The 25915-nt window shown below is 39.1% G+C and overlaps 3 protein-coding genes across 3 annotated transcripts; 1 reads left to right on the top strand and 2 right to left on the bottom strand.

Moving 5' to 3' along the window:
* Positions 1–30: 30 nt before the first annotated feature.
* On the bottom strand, positions 31–3443 carry mcts1 (MCTS1 re-initiation and release factor). Its single transcript, XM_030765703.1, has 6 exons — positions 3267–3443; positions 2578–2730; positions 2310–2407; positions 1045–1178; positions 797–864; positions 31–447 (listed from the first exon to the last, which is right to left on the bottom strand). The coding sequence occupies exons 1-6, from the start codon at positions 3275–3277 to the stop codon at positions 366–368; spliced, it is 546 nt and encodes a 181-aa protein (XP_030621563.1). The 5' UTR covers positions 3278–3443; the 3' UTR covers positions 31–365.
* Positions 3444–5984: 2541 nt separating this feature from the next.
* cul4b (cullin 4B) lies at positions 5985–14028 on the bottom strand. The gene is made up of 20 exons (XM_030764631.1): positions 13230–14028; positions 12461–12576; positions 12064–12167; positions 11730–11799; positions 11431–11504; positions 11121–11283; positions 10744–10833; positions 9842–9924; positions 9681–9748; positions 9427–9545; positions 8615–8807; positions 8293–8397; positions 8068–8178; positions 7821–7906; positions 7563–7670; positions 7344–7457; positions 7013–7118; positions 6582–6754; positions 6285–6437; positions 5985–6123 (listed from the first exon to the last, which is right to left on the bottom strand). Exons 1-20 carry the CDS (start codon positions 13663–13665, stop codon positions 6028–6030), a joined length of 2568 nt encoding a protein of 855 aa, XP_030620491.1. The 5' UTR covers positions 13666–14028; the 3' UTR covers positions 5985–6027.
* A 1094-nt stretch (positions 14029–15122) lies between these two features.
* Positions 15123–24226, top strand: lamp2 (lysosomal-associated membrane protein 2). The gene is made up of 6 exons (XM_030765545.1): positions 15123–15132; positions 17342–17820; positions 18171–18302; positions 18490–18544; positions 18659–18829; positions 22084–24226. The coding sequence occupies exons 1-6, from the start codon at positions 15123–15125 to the stop codon at positions 22227–22229; spliced, it is 993 nt and encodes a 330-aa protein (XP_030621405.1). The 3' UTR covers positions 22230–24226.
* Positions 24227–25915: the final 1689 nt, after the last annotated feature.

Genomic DNA, 25915 nt, shown 5'->3' with positions numbered 1-25915 from the left:
CTGGATTTGTTCAATGTCAATAGGATAATTTTAAAATTAAATTTTAACTAAAAAGTGGAAAATGTCATCTTTTCCTGCCATCCCAACTCTTTTAGTACTATTGAAAGTTGTAATCCTAAACAACTGGAATTCAGTGGAATGTTAAGAGCGACCCTTCATAGTTGGGTAACTTAGGACTGTGACGGAAATTTTAGGCCAATTCGTGAAATACCATTTAAGAATGGAAAATGACTTGAAGCATATTTTATTTGTGCATGACAGTGGAAATGAAGTCAAACATCCAGTTAGGTACACAGTACAGTCCATTGGTGTAAACAGTAGACAAGGCGGCCTGGTGCTTGCTTTTCACGATGTAACATCAGTCATCACTTGTAAGTCTTCATGTGCCAAAGTCCGTCATTCAGATAGTGGACGTTTTCAATTCCAATTCCCTTGTTAACTTTCTCTCTGTTGAACAATGAGAAACATGACATCAAGAAATCAGCTGGAACATCCCAACGCAAACAGAAGGTCGTTACATTATCATTATTTATGACATCTGAGACTACTTATGAAATTAGTTATGACACAAGAGAAAATTATTCCGATTCAAAACCATTCCCTTAACCAATTTTTTTTACAGCGGAAAAAAAAAAACAGCAACATGAAAAACATTCCCATGCGAGATCAAGATAAAGGTGATGTCATCTTAAGAGGCTATGTCTTGGAACAGTTGTGGAACGGGATGTTTTCAGAACATTGTCACGACTTGAAAGATAATTGTGAGGAGGAGCGTGAAGCGTTCTGTTGCACTTACATGTTCTCTGCCGACATTTTCATGACTCCGACACAGAGCGCGTGCTGTTTGCCCTCAGCCATTATAGCCTGACACACTGGGTTAAGGACACACTAATTCCCTTTAAAAAAAAATGTAACAACCATGAGTACAAGGATGGCGCAAAGACTAACCGACAAAGAAAAATGGGAGAGTGAAATCTATTTGTTCAGAATTCTCTCTGTGAGGAGGCAGAGACACACGATAAAATGGCTAAAAAAAAAGGATACGACAACTTTGTCGACTTCAGCGGGATAGAGTTTGGCTCCTGGTGAAGTCAGTCCTGGACACATGATATTGGCTCCACTCAGAACAAATTTGATAGCTCCTTTATCTACTTGTTGATGTGGAAGTATGAAGGGATCTGGGGAAAAAAAAAAAAACACAACAGAAGATAAGAATTTTTAAAAACGTCCATGAGCAGACACCTGCAAATACCAAGGCATTCTGTTTGAGCCTTTCTTTAAGAAATAAGGAGCAAAAACACTATTAGCTACTTACAGTTATTTTGATCAGTACCACTTTGGCACGGTGTATTTTAAATCAGTGGTAATGTACTGGAAAGAGTGTACCGTTAACATGATGTGAACTTCATAACATGACTTATCTTTTTGGCCCTATCCACTGCCTGTTCCCACCTGCAACTGGTTCAAGACCTCGACACTGGCCAACAGAATCTGTCTACATCCAAACTGCCATAAAACCACATGGCCCAGAGAGCCTGCTAAGGTCTGCTTCAAGAATACGCCTAACAGTACCAAACAGGCGTGGGGGTTAAGGTCTCAATCATCGGTCATTTTCACGCTTAACTCCAACATGGTCAAACAGCTCGCCCTCACCAGGTGGTCAGATGGTCAAACACACTGAGAACGCTCTAAAAAAACGCCTAAAAACTCACCTTTTTCAAATCTAACTCATCTAGTAACCACTAACTTTATTATTTCAGGTGCGAAGGAGGGGGAAAAAAAATGATTCAATCACTAAATCCACAGAGTCCTCGGAGAGGATCTCGGTACTAGTTTTGTGTACTGAGACAGACTCAAGCGTACTCGCTATGTACTTCTTTAGGTCACTGTGGACAAAAGCACCTGCCAAATGACTGAATGTAAAACTAGATAAAGGACCTTGTATGCGTTCCAAGCACTTTAGAGTGCTGCCGATAAAAAACGTAGCGATTTGCAAATCAAATGTAAACGTCACTGTCTTTTTTTAAGCAACTACATAAAATGTCTTTAAAAAAAAAAACCCTGACACAAATTCACCATGCAGCTGTATATAAGCATATTTAATATTGTTTCTTATACCCAGACTATAGGCTAATATTTCGTCAAATTATTGTGAGATGGAATTCTGCCCAAAATACCCAAGCCCTAAATTCAATCTTTTAGAGGGTAAATGAATACTTTAACTTATTTTAAAAACTGATGTTTAAACAATACACTTTTGATTCAGATCTCCTTTTATAAAACAATACTAATCAATAAGGCTTTCTTACATTTGTGTAGAAGTCTGAGAGTGGGAAAGAACGGACCCTCCCTCTGTCTGAAGAAGAGGAGCTCTCCATTCACTGTGAGGATTTCAATATGTTCATGACTGAAATGACAAAACAAAACCATCAAAAAAACCACCCCAAACAAACAAAAAAACAAGCCAATGCCTCCAACTGACCGAATGAACAAATGAAACAGCAGCTTTTCTTAAATGACTGATTTTTCTGATGAATGTGTAATGATCTTGGTGTATTTCTTTTTTTTTTTTTTTACCATCTGACGATCTTAACAGGATCCTTTTTTGGCATGATCTGATTGAGCCATGGGTCGATTTCTGGAAACTGGTCCAGCAGCTGATTCTTGATGCCTTTGATTACTGAGGTTTTCAGCTGGATACAGTTGGAAACATTTTCCTTTTCATCAAATCTGGAAAGATAAAATGACAGAGGTTCGGCTCCGTGTTTAGCTTAAATCTTCTGGCCTAAAATTGAGCCAGTGGTGAGGACGGGTCAGGACAAATTTTGCATCATGTACACTTGATAATAATTAAAATCATTAAAATAAGCTAAACTACCCCTCTACTTAACAGACTACCAATACTACGAGAATAGCAGCACTGGATACTGAACGAATAGAAACATTCAACATGCCAACAAAACATCATGCCAGCTGATTTGGTTGTCATCTGACACAAGTAACCGACTCAACAGTCTGGCAGAGGAACTTAACCATGAAGTATAGCTACGAAATATCTTAATAGGATGATAAACCAACTTATCGTTTTAGCAAGAAAGAAATAATGGGAAGGAAACATTTCAGAAGATCAAGACAAAATCTCCTCGAGAACAATTACTGTATTTCTGACTATGTGCAATAGGAAACGTATATGTCGTTAGCTGGCTTGCTCAACTAACGTTAGCCTTAACCCCAGCAAACCACAGCTAGTGTAGGCTTATCCTTACTTTTTAAACATCCTCGTTGTTCGATTTCAGTCGTCTTCGTAATTTCTCTCACTATCAGTTCAATTATTCAAACCTTATCTGTTGAATGACAAAACAGCAAATTGATTGAGTTCCACAGTGTTGAATTAAAAACAGTGTATAATTCAATCCCCACGCCTCAGTCTCGCAACTGGTTTGCAGCAGATGACGGCGATTTTCCACACTCGTGCGACACCGTTGGACAACATACGGCAGATCTTAAAAAAAAAAAAAAAAAAAAAAAGAAGAAAAAGCTGGAGCGCTCTGCGCAAGAAGAGGAAGAAAGTTGTGTCTCTGAACTACATCTCTAAGAAATCATCAGTTTTTCCCTCATGAAACTTGCCATTTCCTAATTAAATGTAAAGCACCACAAAATGCATTTTTAGCAATATTACAGTTCAATATCATGTCCACAGAAAGGCCACAGAAAGAAGGTTTTGGGTGGCTGAATTCAACATTCTAAAAGCCACCTGCGTACAATGCAATAGATCCATCCACGACACTGAGCAGTAAAGTAAAATAAAACAGAACGAAATAAAACAAACCTTTGTACAATAGAAATAATTAGGCTCATAAAATTTCTTTATTGAATGATACACGCTACAGGTCAGCCAACTTACAACATACATCTCTTCCCTACTCACTCAGAAGGAGTCATTTATTTACACTGACTATACCATGAACTGTTTGGCCAATAAGATTTGTGTAGTCAGGAGTTTTCATATTTCACTTTGCATGCCACTTTCTCCTGAACGATTCAAATGGCCACCACTTAAGCCTGAAAGCTCTTGGTATCCCACACAAATTATTCTTATTTAGGTCTCAGAGGATTAGACTTGAAAAATCCGTAACTCAGTGGATTGATCTAAACAGGGTAACATGGCCCTTCACAAGGTTCATTCTGTCTGCGTAGCAAATTTTTCCACACAATGGAAGAGTCATGATCAATTCATATGGAGTATATATTGGCACGTGGCTCTAATCTGCCTCCATTATCATTAAGTCATTTCTCCAGTGTGTGCAAACAAATTCAGTACTATTACTGAGGAAGGTCAAAATTATTATCGTAAGGTTTCCAACTGTGAGAAGATAATAGAATGGGCATCACACAAAATTCCTTTTCATTAGCAAACAGAAGATTGTGTATGTATGTTTGTCATATCCCAGTCAATTAAATAAAAGAATATGTTTATTCATTATGAAGTGTTATCAGTGTATTGGTGGATCTTCTGCAATGTAAAGAACAATCCTAAATGCATTGTGATGGTATGGGCAAAACAAGTTATAACTAAGCTAAACAAGACAAAAAAAAAAAAAAAAAAATCATTGGTAAAAGAAAAATAATGAAGGAAACACTTACAATTGTTTAATCTGAAGCAATAAAACAAGCATACTCAGACACTGGACACCAGTCCACTTAAGCATAATAACTCAAAACACCACTGTCAAACAACTCCATTAATCCAGTGCTGTCGCTCAAGGCATTGTGCCTAGCTGAGGAGCTTCTGAGGAGACAGGCTAGGTCTTGGAACTTGGGGATTATACAAAGTTGCACTAGAACAGAACTGTGAGGTTGGACTTGACACCTGTATTTGTAGGGTTCTTGGGGTAAGGGGGGTGGGACGACTAAGCTGAGATGCAGTTATCTGTCCATCAAACTCCAAACGTTCAATAGCAACAGACTGTAAAATATATATGTACAAAAATCAAAAGCAAAAACAGAAAAATGACAGGGCTGTGCAGAGGGTGAGGGGGTTGGGGTGTGGAAAGCTAGATCCATACAAACGTACACGTTAGTGTTTAGCAGCATTAACAAATCCTATAACAAAACAAGTGCTCACTTTTTTTTTTTCTTTTTTTTTTTTTTTTGGCACATACTGTCAAATTTGCAATCAGCTAGGAAGGAACTATCTTTCAATAGGTTCCCTTCACCAAGTGTAAATTCTTTTCTTTTTTTTTATGACTGACAGCTGTGCAGCCTGAAGATTATTCAAACTTTCTAAAGTGTGTAAATATTGGTGGCCACATAACAACCCAAAGTCAGGTAAAATCCTACTGTCAATGTTTACACACCCGTCCCTAATACAACACTGATTGAACAAATGGATTTCATTTTATTAGTAACCTTTTTTTTTTTTCCTTATTTGCATGTGATAAGGACATGTAATGCATGGACACTTGCATGGGATACAAGGTAAATTAAAAAGAAAAAGGTGACTTTCAAAAAAAAAAAAAAAAAAAAAAAAAAAAAAAAAACACAAGGTGTAGAATGCCATAAACATATAATGGACAAAGAACCCACTTTGTAAATAAATATTGTTTTATGGTTTGCTTTTTTTTTTTCTTTTCTTTTTTTTTTTTTTTAAAAAGCCACCCCGATTAATTCTTTTTCTTTTTTTCTTTTTTTTTTTTCCTTACGCATGGACAAGTCCAATTTTTTCCCTGTAAAACACTGTGAAAATGAATTCTATTCTTTTCTTTTTAATGACCATGCAGTCCACAGGAAAACGCTCCTCACGACTAAATCCCGTGGAGCATTATCCATTCAGTTGTCGGTCGCTGGGTTGAATGGGATAAAGTTAACATCAACTGGAGCAAAGGATGTGATACCAACAATTCAGAAAATCGGACAGCATCACTGAATAGCCCATTTCCTCCTTCCCCCTCCCTCCCTCCCTCCCCCCCACGCTCATTCCATCCTCCTCTTCTGTTTTTCTTTCTCTTTCTCTCTCTCTCTCGCTCTTTAAGCCACGTAGTTGTACTGATTGGGATTCTCCTTGTCTCTCTCCATGTAGTCCCTGTCAATCAATGACTCTATTCTCTTCTTCAAATCAGCAGGCTGCAGGAAGAAAAAAAGAGGTTTAAAAAAAAAACAAAAAACAAAAAACAAAATTGAACTACCAAATGAAAGCAAATTCTTCTTTTAAAATATCGCTACTGCTGACGACCAGCAAGCTGTAACATTTTTTTCTTAAAAAAAACCACATGATCTGTACTCGCCTTGACTGGGAATTTGAGCTGATTGTAGACCTCAGACACCAAAAGGTTGTGGCTAAGAGTCTTCCTCATCTTCATAATGCGGACAATGGCGGCGTCAATCTGGTACTGCCTGTCCTGGAAGACTCGCTCTGTGGTGCTGGCTTGCTCTTCCACCTGAGGAAGGACGTTCAAACCGTGAAAGTCGAACCGAAAACTTGGAGAAACTAAGTTTCCAGCTTGTAATGAGACGGCTTAGTCGCGACAACGCGCGTAAGAGAGAGAGAGCGTGTGTGTGTGTGTGTGTGTGTGTGTGTGTACCGTTTCTTTCATCTGTATCTGGTTGATCTTAATCCTGAAGAGCTTGTGTTTGAAGTCGTCGTTGCAGGAAAACTTATCGCCATCTTCCACATCTTTGCTCTTTGGGGTTTTGGTGAGGACGCGAGCCTTCCCACAGGCCAGCGACTGCAGGGTTCGCCTCAGCTCACTGTCCTCTGCGAACGGTTCAATTAAAAAAAAAACCCCACTTACGCTTCAGCTCTCTATCGGTAACGGCATCACGTTCACCAAAAAAAACCAGGCGCTCGTTCCGGCCGGTTACCGACGCGGACCTACAGCCTACTTCAAATTCAAGAGCCGTCGGGTCATAACTCTACACATCAGGCAGCGGTGTCACGCACCGTCATATGTTTGTCTGAGAACTGGATCAGTGGTAACACATGGTTGAAATATTATCTAAGTGAAATACAAACCGATTCCCGTGGCCAGTTTGATCTCTTCCAAAGAAAATTCCTCTCCTTCGTTGAACATGAGCAGAACTAATGTCTGAAACAGTGACACCTGAAGCTCTTTCTTGCCCTTTAGAAAACAGAGGAATATTTAAAAAAAAAAAAAAATCATTAAGAAATTCAATCTGTAAATTTCCACTTACTTTCATTTTTTGCTCCTCTGTATCGATGAAACATGTCTCTACAAATCCTATCAGATCGTTTCAACTGAATGAAACGTCCCAAAGTATGACTGCATTACGAGGCATGACACGTAAAGATCTAAGTGTTACTACAGAATTTACAATAATCATACCTCTTTGAATTCAGCCTTTAGCACACAATGTCCTAGTGTTGACTGCCACTGTAGTTTCCTTCCACTGTGTTTGCCCAGATAAAAGGTCTTGAAAATCTCTTGCAATCTCACCATCTTGATGGGTAAAACAACATAACCGACACAAATGAGATCACGTCTTTATTGCACCAATAATAAAATCCGCCTGACTGGAGAATTTGTACTATGTGCCAAACCAACCTCGGGAGGCAGATGAACTTCCATAGGCACATACGTAGGCCAGTAGCCCATAGTGAGAATGTTGACTGTTAGCTCAATGTTTCCAGGGATGTTCTGGCATTGCATGTACTATAAAAACAGAAGGCAAATATAAAAAACCCGGGTCACAGAGTACCGAAACGAAACAAGCCAAAGCCATGTCAACAAGACGACAGGTTAATACTCTGGAGACTGAATATTCAGTTTTGCTTACGGGTCTCGAATAAAATGGCATCCTACCTGTTTGAACTGCACCATAATGTCTTTTGAAAGCTCCATGTCCTTGAACATTCCTTCCAGTTTACTAGTGAACGCTGCTCCACATTCTAAAGAGAAAAGACGACAGACGTCATGCTCTCGCTCATTCTGTGGCATATCAAAACACGCATGCTTACGGTAAGACGGCGACAATTTGTTTTTTCTATTCTTTTTTTTTAATCGCTTAATTGAAGCGAAGCAATTGTCAAAGTCCTTTCGTGGCACTAACCGTGTTTCAATTTAGACAGCATGGACTTCTCTGCATCTACTGATGCACTCTTTCCTACCAGTAACCTCTTGGCCAGATCCTTCTTGTAAAAGGCTTCAAAAACATCTTTGCCTGTGAAACAAATTACACATATATAGGAAAAAATATCTCTTCACAGAGACTTGACGTACAGACAAACCTCCACTGATTTAAGTAATGGTGAGAGAAGGGTAGGAAGAGCCTTACCATAAATGAACCTAAAGATGATCATAATTTTGTCCAACATCTTCTCAAGTTCCTCATCGGTAGCCTCCTTGTTTCCTGCCCTTAGCTTTGAATCCACATACTTGGCTACAAAACATGATAAAATTAGTCTATTCAGCAAATACAGCATGTACAACAAAAATGCGCTCAAAGCTAAAATAATAAAATGGTGGCTAGCCATGAAACAACAAGGGTGCCTCTATTATCAGATTGGGTTTATAAATTAATGTATCGATGATTTCTCTTAATTACATACAAAAGCTTATCTGACCTCCTGTAAGAGCCAAAAAAAAAAAAAACTGACCAATGAGCTCAGCTGGTTTGTTTGGCCTTTTGTTTATGAACGTTTCAAAGGCTTCCTTCATGGCGTTCACAAACTTCTCGTTCTTCATGAAGCACACGTCGATGATGGAATCCACTTTGTCCTTGAAGTCCAGCAGCTCCTGCACCATCGTCTTGTCTTTCTCAGGGTTAATGACAATTGTGCTTCCAAAGGCCTGTGAAATAAGGACATTAATACATTCAGTTAAAGCAACTTTACTGAGAAGAGCTCTGACTGGAACGTGCGGACAAGTGACTCAAACAGGAACCCGAAGCTGTCGGGCCACCGCTGACGTTTTCAATGAGACAGAAAATGTTAACTTGTTTACAAACATGAAAACAAACGAAGACAAAACAGCTTGCACGACACCTTAGTTCTTAGTTCTCAGCTGCAGCGATTCAAACTGCCTACCCTCACCGCCGGCGGCAGTTTCTCTGAGGCCCGGCGGAGCAGAGCTCCATCGAGAAAAAATTGATGCGCAACCCACCCGACAGCCGAACTAAATGCCTCAGCTAATTTGCAAGTCATAGAGTAGAGCAGAAAGTATCCTGCCCTCCATTATAGTCTTAACCTACTGACTCAGCATTGTAAAACAGGGAAAGAGGTGAATGAAGGAAGTGTGAGCAGAGGACAGTATGTGGCTAACCAAGCAGTAAAGTTTTATTTATACCTTATCCCTTAAACTTTTAAAGAGTCGGTCGCCGGTGCTGCATTTCACATACGTAATAAATGTGTCCAGTTTGGGTTTGAGTATGTAGAGGCAGAGGAGCAGTAAGTCTTAGTTCCTTTCTTACCTTAATGTACTCGATCCAGTGCTGAAGAAGAGCCTGAACCCCACCTCTCACACGGCTGAAGAGCTGGTAAAGCAGAGACAAGTCCTGGATACGATTCTCGTCCAGCAGGTGATTCAAACCTACAACAAGACACGTTTGACGGTTAAATTTCAAATTACAGCGTTCGGCGTAACTGAGGAACGGCATAGTCGTACAACAAAACATTCTTTTCACGAGCACGACTGAACGTTTTCACGTCCGAGACGGCGAAATACCTTTCTGAAGTGTGGCTGTGAGATGCTCTCCAAGAAGTTGTTTTTCCACGGTGGCAATGAGGGGTTTTCTACGAGGTACAACGGGAAAAAGTCACACATGTAGTCCACACTTACATAATAAAAGTCACTGAGTTTTAAAGCTCAAAATACAATATACTTACTGTGTGCTCTGGTCCAAGTATGTGATGACCCTGTCTGCTTCCTCCTCCAAGCGTTTGTTAACATGATGAAGGTATTCTGGCACCTGCAGGTGGACATTTAAAAAAAAAAAAAAAAAAGTGGACTGTGAGCAGAAACAAGTACTGACTCGTGTAAAAAGGTTTTGTGCTCCACGTGTCATCTTAAAGAAAGCGAGTAAAATGTATCAGCACGGAACAGCTTTGCAGCACTGACAATCCAGCACACTTAAGCTGTCTAGTCTGACAATCGATGTGTTCAGTCCCATGCACTGTAAGCGTGCATAATATATCTGTAAGAATATTTTCAGGAGAGGGTTCACCCTCTTTGACGTATGAGCTGATTTTCACAACTGCATTTTTCCATATATGCAATTTCAGTACACTGATATCTACCTATTATTTTATTATTTTGATTTAGATTGTCAGAAAGTATGTCGACGCATTGGTGAGCCAGTACGAATACCTGCAATAGCTTTACACGCTCTCTTAACTACCAAATGTACAACATACCATTTTGTCCCTTCCCTGAATGAGAAGTGTATGGTCATGCTCATCAATAAAACAGAATGATGCTCTGCTCTTTAAACCTTTATGACATTAGGGAACGAAGACAATGGATAATTCACTGTCATCTCAATTACCACCATTAACAACGTAGTAAATCAGTGCAGTTTTGGATGCTTGTTTCCTAGGCTGCTACAGTAAAAGGGCTTTTTTTTTGACAAAAAGCACTAAAAGAAAGTTAAAACTGAACTGTTCCGTTGAAACTGTCAAAAAGAGTTTACTTCCCCGTTAATCCTTTTTTGCCATATACCGTACGAAGTTACGGCATTTCAAATATAGCGAGACAGTTTCTGTGGGAGGTACAGTAAGTCGTTAATCACCTCTCTCTCCTGCATCAGCCTCTGGCCTTCGGCGGCGTACAGGCGATTTGTCTCGTCCAAAAAGCGTTGCTCAAACGAGTCCTGATAAATCTGTCGGAGAGAGCAGAACAGCGGGTCTCATTAAAAACCGTCTCTTGCCCAGGCGCTGACAGCCAATCAGCATTAGGATCCAGGCTGCGCCCGCATTGAACGCAAGAGACGACGCCGCCGATAGCTTGGCGTCACATGACATATAACTCGAAACTTTAAAGACAAAAAAAACGGGACGAGCTCTTTCTGTTGCATTACAGACCGAGTTCGAAAGACGATTCAAATATCGCGTGGGATATTACGATGGAGGAAACGGACAGGGCTGGGGAGAGGTTTGGATATTTGACCTGTAGGTCGGAGAGCATGCTCAGTAGGCTCCTCAACAGACTGCGGTCTATGGCTTCGCCGCTGCGCTCCCTCTCGATGAGCAGTAGTATTCCGTCGATTGTCTTACTCTGAACCTTCAGATCGCTGATGATGTAGAATCGAAATAACTCCAGGCCCATGTCCCTGGAAGAGATGAATGTAACCATCAGAAGAAAGTAACACCACACCACGCTATTTAAAACAGTCCTCCCCAACTGAAAAAAAATCACTGAAATGATTTTGGTACACAGGTTTTTTTTTTTGTTTGTTTTATGAGTGAGAAAACCATACCAGATTGATGGCAGCATAGAGTTCTGTAAAACATATGTGCGGTCCAAAAACAAAAATATACTCCTAATCATGATCTGTAGGGGGCATAAAGAAGAGAAATTGGTCAGCCCAGTTACATAATGTAAAAAAGAGGACAGAAACCAGGACATCTACATATACATTTACTTATATGGCAGATGCTTTTGTCCGAAGCGACTTACACAACGAATGCCAACGACATGACTGACACAAACAATCTGCCAAAACCAAAGCTGCAGTGATAACGGACACGCTTTATTAAACAGAATCATTCAACATACCATTTGCCTGCAGTGATCCTGCCAACATTTGTCTATCTTCTTCAGGAAGAGCACGCTGTCCAGAGCATCCGTGCGGGCAACGTTAAAGAAAAAAAGTTCTCTCCTAGCAAAACACCTTATAGTTTAACAAACATTATCAATTCATACAATTAATAAAATAAACATTAACCTGACAGTGAGCAGTTATATCATTCTATGTTATTCTGCATCATGTATTGTATAATTTGATATTTTTTGCATTTAGGTTGATTTGGGCAGTTGGCATAAAAGCGGTATAAGGGCTATGTTTCATTAGTTCAGAAGGAGCATCTTAATTCACAGAGAAAAAGGATATTCCCTGAACTGATCAATTTGTGCCTTGATGTGGTCTTCACAAACTACCCTCAGTTGTTTGTACAGCTTGGCAGATATCTTATGGGAGCAGAGATTCTCTACAGCCTGTAAGGGAATACGTGACAAGACCGATCATGTTAACTGATGGCTCATATGAAACATAATGCACAGTTTCAAATGGTCCATATCTTCAAAAACACATTAAATCAAACTACAGGGCAGACAAAAAAAAAAAAAAAGAATCTTTACAAACAAAAGTACACACTAAAACTGGCTATACTGCTCTGTCGATATCAAAGACCAAGACCAGTGTTTTCAACAAAAGAATGACTGACACACCTTGTAAGCCAAGGCTGACAGGCATGGTACTCTTTCACGGTTGCTGGGTTTTTTCCTACCTGATAGAGTTCCTCCAGATTGTACCTTATCGAAGTGCTGTTCTGAATCGCCTCTACTGCCTCCTTCAGCTTCTGCCAGGTCTCATGCGTATAGTTCTCTGGTAATTTGGGTTTTTCTGTAACAGTGAAACAGTTACTGTTATACAAACAGTTGGAAGATGTATCCATGAGAGAGCGCAGATATGTCAAGACAACTAGCGATAAAGGATTTAGACCAACAAATTCATGGGAAAATGTACAGACAAAATTCTGTCCTCCATCTTCTTATTAATTTAATATTATGCTGTGTTCTCTCTCTCTGAGCTAGAAATTACAAAATGAAATTAAAAATTCGAGAAATTAAAAAAACTAAATTGAAACAGACTAAATCAAACGAAATTACACTCGTTAGTACTGCATATATACAGACAACATATTTTCTTTATGACCCCCGAATGAAGCATTCGCCTCATTGTTATTTTAATTAAACACCTTCTAACCGACTACATTAAAACGGGAACGACCTTATGACTTTACGTGCACCGACAAGCACAGACAATGTAAACACTGTTACATGGAGAGAGCAAAAGTGTCATTTTCCAAGGCCTGGCGAAGATTTGAACGAAACAAGAGCAGAAAACACTTTAATGGGCTGTTGCAACAATTTAAGATTCTACTTAACACGAAGTTTATCGCGCTATTTGTAAACTTAGACACTTATCGCTGTTAGATCAGCGTTGACTACTGGTCCCTCGTAGCAGGTCAAGTGTGAGCTGTTTCACTTACTTACCCTTAAAGTTCTTGATGACTAATTTCTTTGCAGCACCGGGTTTACTGTTGGAGAATGTTGTGGACCCGGTCGATTTTGTCAGTCCGTTTGCATGATGTCCAACACCTCCGGCCAGGAACACATTTTTAGTCTTAGAACACGATGCAGAGGGAGACGATTCCTCAGCCATTTTCACATCCAGTCCAATGAAATCTACTGGGTCCTCAAACCTCAACTTCTTTTGAATGTGAGGAGAATTGGAAGAGCAAGATGTAGAGGAATTACAAATGGCTTTAGGAGACGAAGATATTGAATCAATTTCTTCCTTCTCTGAGCTGTTTATTTTCCTCTTCTTAGAAGACGTTAGGCTACTGTCGTTATTAACATCAGAAGCTGCCGGTCTAGCCTCCTGGGTTGGCGGTGGGGGATTAGGGGAAGGTAAACCTGTTGGAAACATGAAAAAAGAAATACAAAATCTAATAGCTAGTCTACTAATTCTAAGCTTTCAGTTGTGTCGTAGGTTGACGCCTAATATTCCTGGCCTATTTTATAAAACTCCAGACGTTAAGTCTCTTATCTGTTTTACAAGATAGAGACAATAAATTGGGAACTGTAGCTCCACTTAGACCCTCTCTTTTCTTGTTATTGCTGGCAGAAGAAAGATGGTTGATTACTGCTTCCTCTTGGCCACTCGCTCGTGCGGTCTTTCAAGTCCAGTACAAATTGAATGCTTTTCACTAAGTAGCGGTTGGTATGTTTTAGACATACTCAGACTATTGTGGCTGTTAATAGACACGCTGCTCTCTAATTGTTATGTGAAACTCCGAAAGCAAATCGTAACTTCTAGAGGCGACATGTTGACCTACCGGAAGTACTTATTTGCCGCACGTTTGCATGTTCATGTGAATTAAGCAACGATAACGCATTTTCAAGATGGCCTCTGAAATACTGACTTTTAAAAAATAAAAGTCAAGCCACAGCAATATCAGTTCGGTGCGGTGCACAGACAGAGAAGAGGGTTTTTCAGTATAGAAGAATGCCTGGAGTGAAAACATGAGGGAGGAGGGGTTGGAGACAGAGACGGACAGATAAAAAAGCTACTGGAGATGCTTTGCTTGTAAACAACCTTACAAAGGTTGATTCCCTCCTTCTCTAGATGGCGTGCCAGACGTATATTTCAATAAATTGTTTATTATTACTATTAATATTATTATTATTATTATTATTATTATTATTGTTGTTGTTGTTGTTATTATTATTATTATTTGTTGCTGTTATTCTCGGTTGCTTTACAGGAAAAAATGTTATATTTGACATACCAAATATAGTATTGACTTTGCGGCTTTCAGAATTGACTGGCATCTTTAGTTAATTACTGAAAATGGAGGTCTCACAAAACTGATTGTGGTTTACAGCGAATTGTGAATTAACTGTGAATTAATCGCGTAAAATGTGTAAATTAAGGAATGGTCACGGGATTCCCAATTCTGCATATACGCGCAAAATTATGGTTGAGAGATTTGGTGAAGGGTCTACTCGAAAATGATCTGATTGGATGACGTTAGAGCCTGCCTACGCAGTTTAGTTTCCTGTCCTGTCATATGACTTGCATATCCTGCTATTTTGAGCTAGCGGGCTAACGACACTGGTCAAAGTAGGATACTGCCTGTTTCCACAGCCGTCGTATCATCGGCAGAGTCTACCATCCTTCAAGTCATCAATATCTACCAAGTTAGCATGTTTCGCTGCGTTTGTCTAGCGTTGCTCCTGATTGTTGGAGGCGGTACGTATGTTTTTATGAGTTTTCGTTTAAGTTGCAGTTTTAATATCAAACAGCTTTCTTGGTCCGCCACAGACTTGTTTGGGCCTGCCTGACTAGCTCACATTTGGGTAGCTAATGCTTGGTGCCGAAAGATGGCTCTAGGTAGGCAGTATTAGGTTAGGTAATCATAACGCACGATCGCCCAGACGAAGATTATGGTCTTAAATAGCCTAATATGTTGTGTAACAATATGAAATCATGACATTAAATTCCAGATTATTCTGATGGTGTATCTCGTCAGTTGCATTTGCAAAGTAGTCTACAGATCTGTAACCCAACTTCGGTTACGTATGAAGTAATTTAACAAGCGTGACACTTAGTCATATTATATAGGTTAACCACCGACATAAATCATTTAAGTAAAAACGAGAGCAACTCTAAGATTTAAACAGGTTAGCTAATATTTATGCGAAAGCTAGTCAATCGAAGACGTAGCTAAAGGACGAACCGTTTCAGATGCGATCAGTCCGCATAATATCGTACCAGAAGCTAAGTTAACGTTCTTGTTACTGGTAGGTAACGCTAATCAAAATAGATTTCTCAAAATAGTTAACGTTACGTTGCCACCTCCGATTCATGCAAGGTTAGCACTTGGTGATCTTTCACAAAACATAATGATATTATTCGTTTAATGCTTAAGGTCGACTTAACGACAATTCATCACCAGTTGTCTGAGTTTATGCTGAAATGCTGTATCGTCTTTCAAAACGTGTATCAAACTGAGACTCAATTTAAAATGTAGATGACATTAGGCAGGAATGAAGGGGTAAGCTTGAATTCACCGATATGCATCAAGCGAAGTGTTAATTTTTCAGGCCTTGGTACAAAAGGATCATGTGATGATGTTGTAAGTTATTCGTGATCATGTGACATTGTAAAACAAAACACCTTTACCTCACTTCTAGTTAATGTTTATTTCGGATCATTATGGAGGAGAGAAACTGCAACATTTTTATTGTTTCGAATGATTGCCCTCGTGCAAGAGTCAGAAGATGAGCTCCATCAAGATACAGAGGAGGAAGGCCTGCATTTAAAGGACGGAAGTTTAGCCAAAGTTTTTAAAAATATATATGCTTTTTATATTATGAGTATCTTAGTATAAACGTTTCGGTAATACCTGCTAGTTCGCAAGTCATTATCTGAAACGGTCGGACTTTATATTATATTTATATGATATTATTTCACCAATTAATCTTTGAAAATATTAACGCAAAAAGAGAATAGTGTTATTAAAATTCTATACTTTCTCTTCGCAGTGCGTGCGCGTTCGCCTTGTGTCTGATTTTATCTTGCACACTTCTGATTTTATGTTGCTGTACTTTGCTGTCTGGCAGTCGAAATATTCGTAAAATTATATCTCACTCTGTTTCAGCCTAATAAAAGATTAAATCTTCATTGCTAAATAGTGCTCTTCTATTCACCTACAGCATCACTTTAATTTTGTGCAACATTAATTGCACAGGCGTAGGTTATAGGTTACCACAAAAGATGTCTTCTTTATGATCAAATTTGTTGGAGTAGCCATTGATGTGAGGTCTTATCTCTGATGATGGCTGTTAAATATGTTTGTTTGATTTTAATGTTTTAATTTTTAGAGTGTTTGATTTACCCGTAAGCCCAAAACAGAAAATTGTATAATAGTGATGAGTCTGTAGGTTAAAGCGGGCCATGCCTGAAAGATAGTGATGCCTCAGCTTGGACCTCTCCACTGTATGGTGCAGTCCTATAAGAGTGACAAGCGTGTCGCAGTGTGTTGTCAGGCTCATACACGACAATTAGACCTTATGCATCTCGGTTACTACATGTGACTCACAAAGTGCTGATAGAGAATCACCTCCGTAACAATGGCTTTTCTCAGTAATTGAGTAACAAGTAATAATCATAGGTTAAAGGTTTAACAATTTCCCAAATAAAAGGGGCATAAGTAACCACTGTAGTATGCATTCTTTTTGTGTGTTTAAATTACTTCTTCAGTACCAAACTATGACTAAGAACATTTTTTTATGACCTAACAGTCCCCTGTGATCCACTGTTGGTTACTTTATACAACGATACCTTTAATGTACATCAGTTATGGAGTTTTCACATATGTAAAAGACTTTGTCTACTATATTCCGGCACAAGCCATTATAGAGTACAAGTCGGTCAACTCTCATTGCTTCATCATCTGCTGAAAAGCTGAATTTATCTAAGGTGCTAAGGCTTTTTGTACATAGTGCTTACAAAGGTGTCGTCATGAGGTTCTTGAACTGTTCTTAAGCTAATTGAAATGCTCAAACCCTGAAAGTCATTCTCTGCCTTTCCTGCATAGGTACTGCTCAAGAGAGCACTGAAGCTACTCAGCTCTCGACAACAGCTTCAACTACCCCTACGACGACTGTCCACACCACCCCTACAACTACTCCTACAACCACTGCCCACACTACCCCTACAACTACCCCTACAACAACTGCCCACACAACCCCTACAACTACCCATACAACAACTGCCCACACAACCCCTACAACTACCCCTACTACGACTCCCCACACCACCCCTACAACTACCCCTACAACCACTGCCCATACCACCCCTGCAACTACCAATACAACGACTGCCCACACCAATGCTACGACCGCTCCTCCAACCACTCATGTAACCAATTCGACGGCGTCCCCTACACCTGCCCCTACTACTCCAGCTCCAACACCGAACCCCGACGTTGGAGAATACAACGTCAAGTCTGATGGAAACTCCACTGAGTGTCTGAAGGCAAAAATGGGCCTGCAGTTTAGGTTTAAACCGTCTGTGGTATGTATAATACTCTCGGATTAGAGCTTGATTAAAGCGTTAAAGCAGATATTTTCCCATTCTGTACTGTTTACAGATTTTGGCAATTTTTTTATGATGGCAATTTCATTTAAAGCTACAGCAAGTCCTCAGGTATCTGTGGTATTTAGTTTGGGGCGAAGCGGTTCAGTTCAGATACAGTTTAAGTCCGCTTTATTTGCACGGCGTTTTTCACAATAGACACGGTCACAGTGAAACTGTTCAGATTACTGGGCCTGAATCCTTAGACAACAGTGACAAAAGGGGGGGGGGTGACTCGCTCCTGAAAAATGTGGAAGAAGCCTAAGGAAGCATGTTTTCGCTGTCTTTAGAATGCCTCCCTCCAGACCATCAATCTAAACCCCAACACCACAAGCTCCAATGGAACATGTGGAAGCAACGGCAGCGATGCTACTCTCCAACTGACGTCTGACACAGTGACAGTTCTGTTCGTTTTCACCACTGTAAGTGCACTGCAACAACCTGCTCCTCAAGAGTCAGCTTCATCCATGCATTTGAAATTTTACATTGTCTAGACAAGGTGTGACTGAGACCGAGATTTTCTGTTGTACTTTTGTATCTGTCTGCCTGTCTATCTGTCTGCCTGTCTGTCTGTCTGCCTGTTTACTTACGGTGTATGACATCATACAGGAATCGGGTAAATTCCACCTGCAGTCATTGAGTTTCTCAGCTCTTATTGGAAGTGGTAAGTACTGCCTAATTGCCTAAGAGATACCATTTGTAGCATTTGTTGTATCCTTTCAAAGTGCAGAGTGTCTGTAACACTGTTCCCCTGTTCTCGCTTTATGTAAATATTTAGGGAGCAAGTTCAAAGTAGACAAGACAAACCTGACTCTATGGGAAGCAACTTTGGGCAGTTCCTATATGTGCAGAAAGGAGCAAAGCTACAACCTGACTGACGCGTTTACTCTCAACACTTTTGATCTTCAAGTCCAGCCCTATGAAGTGACAAGCAACAAATTTAACAAAGGTATGTTGTGTGTGTGTGTGTGTGTGTGTGAGAGAGAGAGAGAGAGAGAGCACATTGACCTCATTTCATAGTAAATGCTCATTAAATATCATTTGAAAGGGTTTATTGCACCATGGTTAGATCTGGGGAATAGATAAGATGCATTCCATTATGCTTAGTTGGTGGAAATCGGGATCACAAGTCGTAATATGAGGAGTTGCTGAGACTCCTAAAAGAGATATCTGGTGAAGGCACTGTTCTGGATCACAGAGGTGTGTCCTACATCTGAGTCGGAGTGTCACTCTTTTAGCCTCACTCTTTTGGGTTCCAGCTGTGCCACATGTGCCACACAGTTGGCCTTGAGTGTGTCAGCGGAAGTTTACTCTCTCCACTGCGACGCAGAGGTTATTGTCAGTCAGTATTATCTGTTGAGTTTAGGGAGTTGAAAGAAGAGGTGTGTCTGGAAGTATGTTTTATCCTTCCTCGATGATGCTACGCAAAGCGTAACAGAGGGGAATAGAGTGGCTAGCTCCCCACCCGCCGGAGGAAGAGTGCGGAAGCCTCACGCACCTAGACTGAAGTGACTGGAGAGTGAGAGAGAGAGAGAGATTTACAAGACCGTAGGAGATAGACATTTCAAATAAGGGTGAAAAAGAGAGCAGGGATGGGGGGTGGGGGGGGGTGTTTTGGGGAGGATGAGGGGTGAAGAACGGCAGCTATATTTTATGATTGTTCATCTTCTCTCTGTCTGCAGCCTATGAATGTTCAATGGATGACTCCAGCGTCTTAATCCCAATCATTGTTGGTGCCGCACTGGCTGGCTTGATTCTCATTGTAGTGATTGCTTACGTGATTGGTCGAAGAAAGACCTATGTTGGATATCAGACTCTGTAAAGAAAAGAAAAGAAAAGAAAAAAAAATCACACCACATCACAAATTCAGATTCTGGTAATATCGGGGGAAGTTATCCATACCTGATCCTGGAGTGTTGCAGCCACGCAGGTTTATTGTGCAATCTCTTAATTGACAACTGACTCCCAGCCAGAATATTCAGATGGATTAATACATCAGCCCAATAGCTGAAGACTGTGTGGCTCTCCAGGACCAGGGTCCCCTAATGTACACTTCACTTTCTGTTTTTTTTTTTTTTTTTTAATTTTATTTTATTTTTATTTTTTTTTTTATTGTTATTATTTGTTTGTGAGTTTTTCCCCCTCTCTCCATTTTATTTCTCCCTATCCTTTTAATGTTCATGAGCAAGTGCAGGGTATCTCAAAGTCCGTTTTCACTTCATCTGAAGGTGGTTGGGGTTTTTTTTTTGTTTGTTTTTTTCCAGTTTAGAATTTGCAGTTGTCACCCCTAAGTACTTGTTGTATTATGGGAGTTGAAGTCCTCTACCATCTCAGTTTTCAAGTAAACACTTTCAGGCAGAATGTAAAAGTCCTGTGTACAGTTTTCTGTGGCTCTGGACCAGCAAGACTGACAGGGCTTAATGCCCTTTAAAGGCTGTATATCCTCTACAATAACCCTGCACTTGCTTATTTTTTGACATTCCTTTTATGTTTTGTGTGTTTTGTTAATTGTACAAAATCGTTTAATTCAATCTCTCCTGTTGTGGTTTAATTCGTTGACTCCTGACATTGTTTGACTAGTCACCACCACACATCTCAGAGGGGGCGGAAGACGTGAATTAATTTGGCTTAGGAACTTAAATCATACTATCATCATGGTCTGTATTCTACGTGCTTCAAGTCCTTGTGTTATTTCATGACAGTTGGTGGATTTAGAGATTAAGAACATCATTTTAAACAAGGCGATAGCTTCCAAAATTACCCCGATGTCCTGTCTGGGATGGGAACCTTAGCTCTAGTGAAAAGTGAAGTTGAAAAGGACAAAAAAAACCCCAAAAAATCTGTCACCCCACTGTAAATAGGAGAGTTGCCATGAAGGGGAAGTAGCTGACCCCTGGAAGAGAGATGATTTTTTTTTTTTTTTGGCATTAAGTATTTGAAAAGGGATGGCTGTACACGTAGTAGTAAATTCCTAGCTTCATTTAGATAATTCCGTACAACTAGAAACATTTAAAATGCCTTTGTAAGCGCACTCTACATTTTCATTTGTATGACAGAAAAGAACATGCTGCTTCTTACTCCTGTGAATAGAGTCTCTCTGCTGCAGGTTTGGTTCTCAAAGCTTTGCACTTCTCAGAACCTCTGTAGTTTGCACGATTAGAAATGTATTTGGTGTGGATCATTTGAATGCATGTGTATATTCCTTTTTTTTTTTTTTTTTTTCGTACTATGACATGACTTGCTTTGTTTTTTCGCAGTTTCCATTTAACGTGTTTCTTTTTCTTTTTTTTCTTTTTTTTTTTTTTGGACAGATTTACAGAGAGATTTGACTTTGTTGAGTTGCTCTCACAGAATCGTTTTTATCAGTTTTGGCTCATTAGATGCTGTACATTTTTGCCCTGTCAATAGCTGATTCAATTCAGAAATTGTTTCTAATTTTTATTTATTTTCACCCCTTCCACATTGTTAATCATTCTTCAGTGTGCATTGTCCCGCTGTGTTCAAATTATTCTAATCTTGAGTCTGCCACATCTATATAAAATTGAACCTCATTCACCATTCATTGACTTAATTCACTCAGTATGTGTTTTCCCCCAAAAATTGAACACCTCATGTGAGATTGAAATCTTTAATCTTTGGTCAGTGATAAATTTGTGCCTTGATCAGTGATTATACTTTTTGTTTAAGGTTGAATCACCTGAACGAGTCAGGTCAATAAAGATTCTTTGACATTTGCTCCTCTGAAATGGCAGTTGTTTTTGTTGTTCTTGTCCATCTTGCTTTTAGACTGAGATAAGAATTGAAAAGGGAATCCCAAATGTTTGCTTTGGTCGCAAATTACCTTTTTTTTGTTGTTGTTGTGGTTTAAAATGAATTTTTGTTTAGTTTTGTTTTGTTGGATCCTATTTCGGTAAGCCTTTAGCAGCATTAAATGGTATATGTGTATTTTGTGTGTTTTATCTCAAAACTGATTTGGATCATCTTACAATAATTTGCAGGTGTGGAAATAAAAGTATGATTTTGGTTCCGCCCCCCCAGTGCAGAGTTATTAATTTCTCAATTTTCTAGATCTTTCCTCCAATCAAATCACTTTACCTACAGGACAGTTCTCCAAATGAAGAACTTTTTATTCTTTTTGCACATTCTACCATCTCTGTGTGTCTCACTCTTCCTCTGTTTTACATATGCTTTCTTTATTCTCAGCTGTGGACTGCCAGGCTGATGTGGATAACTACATTGTCCCTATAGCGGTTGGAGTTGCCCTTGGTGTTCTCATACTCATTGTAATATTGGCCTATGTCATTGGAAGGAAGAGAAACCAATTCGCCGGCTATGAGTCATTCAGCTAATTCTCACATTGTCCATTCTCAAAAATGAATGTTTCGGTAGATATTTGTTGATATATTTTGATTTAAAGCAGGAGTTATATATACTGGAATTCCACCATTCTAATTGTTCTCAATATGCACTTTCTTTTTTGTAATTTAGAAAATACTGTAGGATTACACTACGTTGAAAAGCAAATGTTTGAGAAATTAGAATTGTAATTCTAATACTTTTTTAACATTTTTTGATAAATGATGTGCCATAAAAAAAAAAGTATTAATGATCTTGATCAAGTATTTGATTGGCCAAATGAATGTGTCAAAGTGCAATTTAGGAGCCATCACATATATAGTCAGTGTATTTTATACAGTATGATCAAATGAAATTTTCCCCAGAGGAAAGACAGCAGCAAAACAGAATTGCTTCTGGATACTTGAATTTGATTTAACAACTGTTAGGGATGCAACCTTTTCCCCCTCTCTCACCCTCTTCAGGCATCTGTGAAGATTAAGCCACACAACAGCAGTGATGTCATACCACCTCTACTGCTCTTATTCCTGCATGTGTCCTCACAGATAATCTGTATCCCTCCAGTAATCACTCTCCTCCGTTTCTCTCTCTCTCTCTCTCTCTCTTTTTTTTATTCTCACGCCAGCCGAGGAGTGCTTCCTGGATGCTGATTTGAGCTTTCTTGTGCCCATCGCTGTGGGCGTGGCCCTGAGCTTCTTAATCATCCTTGTGCTTATCTCTTACCTGATTGGCCGGAGGAAGAGTCGCACCGGTTACCAGTCTGTATAATTCACCTGAGCTCCTGCCTCCCAACACTAAACTCCAGCTTCCTCCTCTCCTCTTTTTTCCTCACTCCTATACCTTCTCCCTCCTCCTCCTCTTCTTCCTTGCTCTGCTTGCCTGACCAGTCACAACCGCTTCTGAAAAATCTTAATACTGGTTTGTTTTGTTTGCCGTCCTATAAGCAATTGTATCTCTGTTCTGGTTCTGGCTTTGCTTACCCGTTCTAAAAACAAAACCATTAAAAATAACGTTTTCCAACAGTGGTTACAATGACTTCGCGTGAACAGAGATTATCAAACTAACTATTGGCATTGCACTCAATTGTAAATGCATGGGACGTTTCAACAGGACATTTTGCGTTTTAATCCTGTTCGAGAAGCAGTCACAAAAGCTTTTTCTCAGTGATTAATTTTTTTTTTTTTTTTTGGTTCATGCTATGTTCTTTTTGTGTGCCAGTGGCTCTCTTGAAAGACTGAATGAATCTTTATCATTTATGATTTGGCACTTCATGTTAAAGTTTCTATATCCTTGAATGTAAATGCACATTTCCGTCATTTGAAAATGTACTCACTTTGTGGTTTGATAAGAAAAAAAATGTCCATGTACATTTCTCTTAAATTTTAATGAAGTTCTATAAAGTGTAATTGTACCTCTTGCACTTAAAATATACTGCGGTCTAGTACAATAAAGGGACACTAATTTTTATACTGACACTTAACCAGCATTTGACTGTGGGTTGTGATGTGGGAATAATTTGATTGCGATGTTGTTTCCTCTGTGAAGTTCCCCTCAGGGAAAATTAGACTGTGTTGTAAAGCTTAAGTTTCTATTTGGCCAGAACACACAATATGTGATTACCAATTCCAGTAAGTACATGCCAGACCAAAGCTTTGATTGGTAAAGCACTCACTGAATCCGAGAAGAAGAAACCAGATATAACTGTGTTTTCAGAATCTGAATGTGGTGAATGTTTCCATTTAGACTTATTTTTTTTTTCTCCTTCTGTCTACAATATCAGCTGGATATACACGATTCCAAAATGAAGATTTAAGGTCCCCTCGTATCTTGTGCCTTTTTTTGTTGACCTCACCCCACTCCCCCCCCCACTCCGAAACATGTTTTATGCGGTCAACAAATGCAAAAACGTAAATCTGTTCCAAAAAAAAAAAGAAAGAAAAAAAAAAAAAAAGCAGGGAAAATCTCAATAAAGTGTCTTTCCTGGTTTGTATGTTAGTCTTTCTCACGCTCCCTCCTTTGAAGGTTTTGGTTTATAAAGCAAGTTTCTTATCAAGGATGGCTTAGCCTGTCGATTCAATTTCAAGCAGGAAAGACTTTTTGTACTTTCCTGGGTTTTTTTTTTATTTAGGGTCATAATTGTTAAATGTCGGCCAAGGTAACAGACATGGACTTAGACCAGAGGCGGGGCTGCAGAGTTTTCTGAGCGCATAAACAAAACGGGATACAAGATAGCTGACAATGAAATCCAGGAAGCGTTTGTGTGCTTTACAGGTAAGGGGAGTAATCTGATTTCATCTTACTGCCATAAAAGAAAATCACTGTCATGTGACAGTTTTGGTGGTTATCATGAGGGCGCGACATCTCTAGCCTTATTAACAGTTACTAAAAAAAAAACAAAACCCACGAACGTGAATTGTGCGTCTCTCGGAAGGAAAGTGCAAAAATCAAACACAAAGTTTAAATTAGTTAATTCTGTTTCCTTTATTGTTTTCATCACTACAGCATTATAAGTCTTCATTTTAAAAATATTAACTGGCATTTTTATTCTGCCATTTGATGTTTCATTGCATTTTACTGAATCGCCAAAGTATTGTGCAGCTTCCAATCTCCACCTTTCCATCAGAGCTGATAACTGATAGTTCCATGTTCAACATGATCAAACACGATTAATAAATAAAACTGCCAAATTCCCTCTCACAAATAACTGAACAGGTATTTAATCAGATACACACTACACTGTCTAAAAGGATCCTTACTGTTTAATCAGGTTTGGTTGTGAAACATTAACTTAATGCAATGGGAGTCTGCAGTAATGAGTATGTTCATTGTGAACCCTTTTAACCACAAAAAGAAAAATACAGGTATAATATATCTGATAACATATGAAAATGAGTTTGGACAGTTACACAGTTCAGTAAAATACATATTTCTAGAAAAAAAAACATTTAGTGGTACTTACAATTCATTTAATTCATGATGTAACCAAAAAACAAAACAAGAAAAAAAAAAGCATCAAACTGATTAACTCTAAACCAAAGCTGTTTGTTAACTCATTAAAGGAGAAAGCAAAAGAAAACCTAATGTTAAAACATAAGAAGGCTGATCTTTATATTAAATAATTTGCATATCAACTAACAGAGATCAGTGATAGGGTACAGTAATATATTTCCATTTCTGTAGATTTGTACAACAAAATGAGGGTCAAGAAATGAACAAGGTGACATGGGAATCAGAACTTGAAAAAAGTTGCTGTTTCATCATCTCTGTTCTGGAAATGTGTCTGCTACTGTCTGCCACTAAGCGCAACCTGTACTGTAAACTCATCTAATGTACTTAAACAGCTGACAGCAGAGATGTAAAACAAGTTAATGAAAAACTTTTAATATGATGCTTGACCTTCTCATACCTCAAAGTATAGTCAGCGTGTCTATGTGTCCAAGCACTGTTTAAAGTCCCACGTGCTAACTACTGAGGCTAACTTAAAGGCAGTGTGTATATGTGTGTATAAATATATATATATATATATATATATATATATATATACACACATATAGTGCTGTATTAGTCTGAACTAATACAGCACTTTACTGTAGTAGCTATACATTTAACATACTGTTAGGTATGCAATGATAATATCTTCTTATCCTACTGAGCCATACCTTTAGCTAGCTCTGTGTGA

This window comes from Chanos chanos, chromosome 2, assembly GCF_902362185.1.
Source record: "Chanos chanos chromosome 2, fChaCha1.1, whole genome shotgun sequence".
Classification (NCBI taxonomy): Eukaryota; Metazoa; Chordata; class Actinopteri; order Gonorynchiformes; family Chanidae; genus Chanos; species Chanos chanos.
Note: the sequence above shows the minus strand (reverse complement) of the source record. Positions and strands in the feature narration are given on the sequence as shown.

Excerpts from the sequence above, each read along its gene's own strand:
- mcts1 (XM_030765703.1), bottom strand. Across the intron at positions 1,179-2,309 it reads TCTCAGACTTCTACACAAAT|ATCCCTTCATACTTCCACAT; the intron begins GTAAGAAAGCCT and ends TTTTTTCCCCAG. Across the intron at positions 865-1,044 it reads CTGAAGTCGACAAAGTTGTC|GCTATAATGGCTGAGGGCAA; the intron begins GTATCCTTTTTT and ends CCAGTGTGTCAG.
- lamp2 (XM_030765545.1), top strand. Across the intron at positions 18,545-18,658 it reads CTCAGCTCTTATTGGAAGTG|GGAGCAAGTTCAAAGTAGAC; the intron begins GTAAGTACTGCC and ends GTAAATATTTAG. Across the intron at positions 18,830-22,083 it reads AAGCAACAAATTTAACAAAG|CTGTGGACTGCCAGGCTGAT; the intron begins GTATGTTGTGTG and ends CTTTATTCTCAG.
- cul4b (XM_030764631.1), bottom strand. The coding sequence starts at position 13,665 with ATGTTTCCAACAGGTTTACCTTCCCCTAATCCCCCACCGCCAACCCAG. Across the intron at positions 7,671-7,820 it reads TTATGGTGCAGTTCAAACAG|TACATGCAATGCCAGAACAT; the intron begins GTAGGATGCCAT and ends CTGTTTTTATAG. Across the intron at positions 6,124-6,284 it reads AGCTCAAATTCCCAGTCAAG|CCTGCTGATTTGAAGAAGAG; the intron begins GCGAGTACAGAT and ends TTCTTCCTGCAG.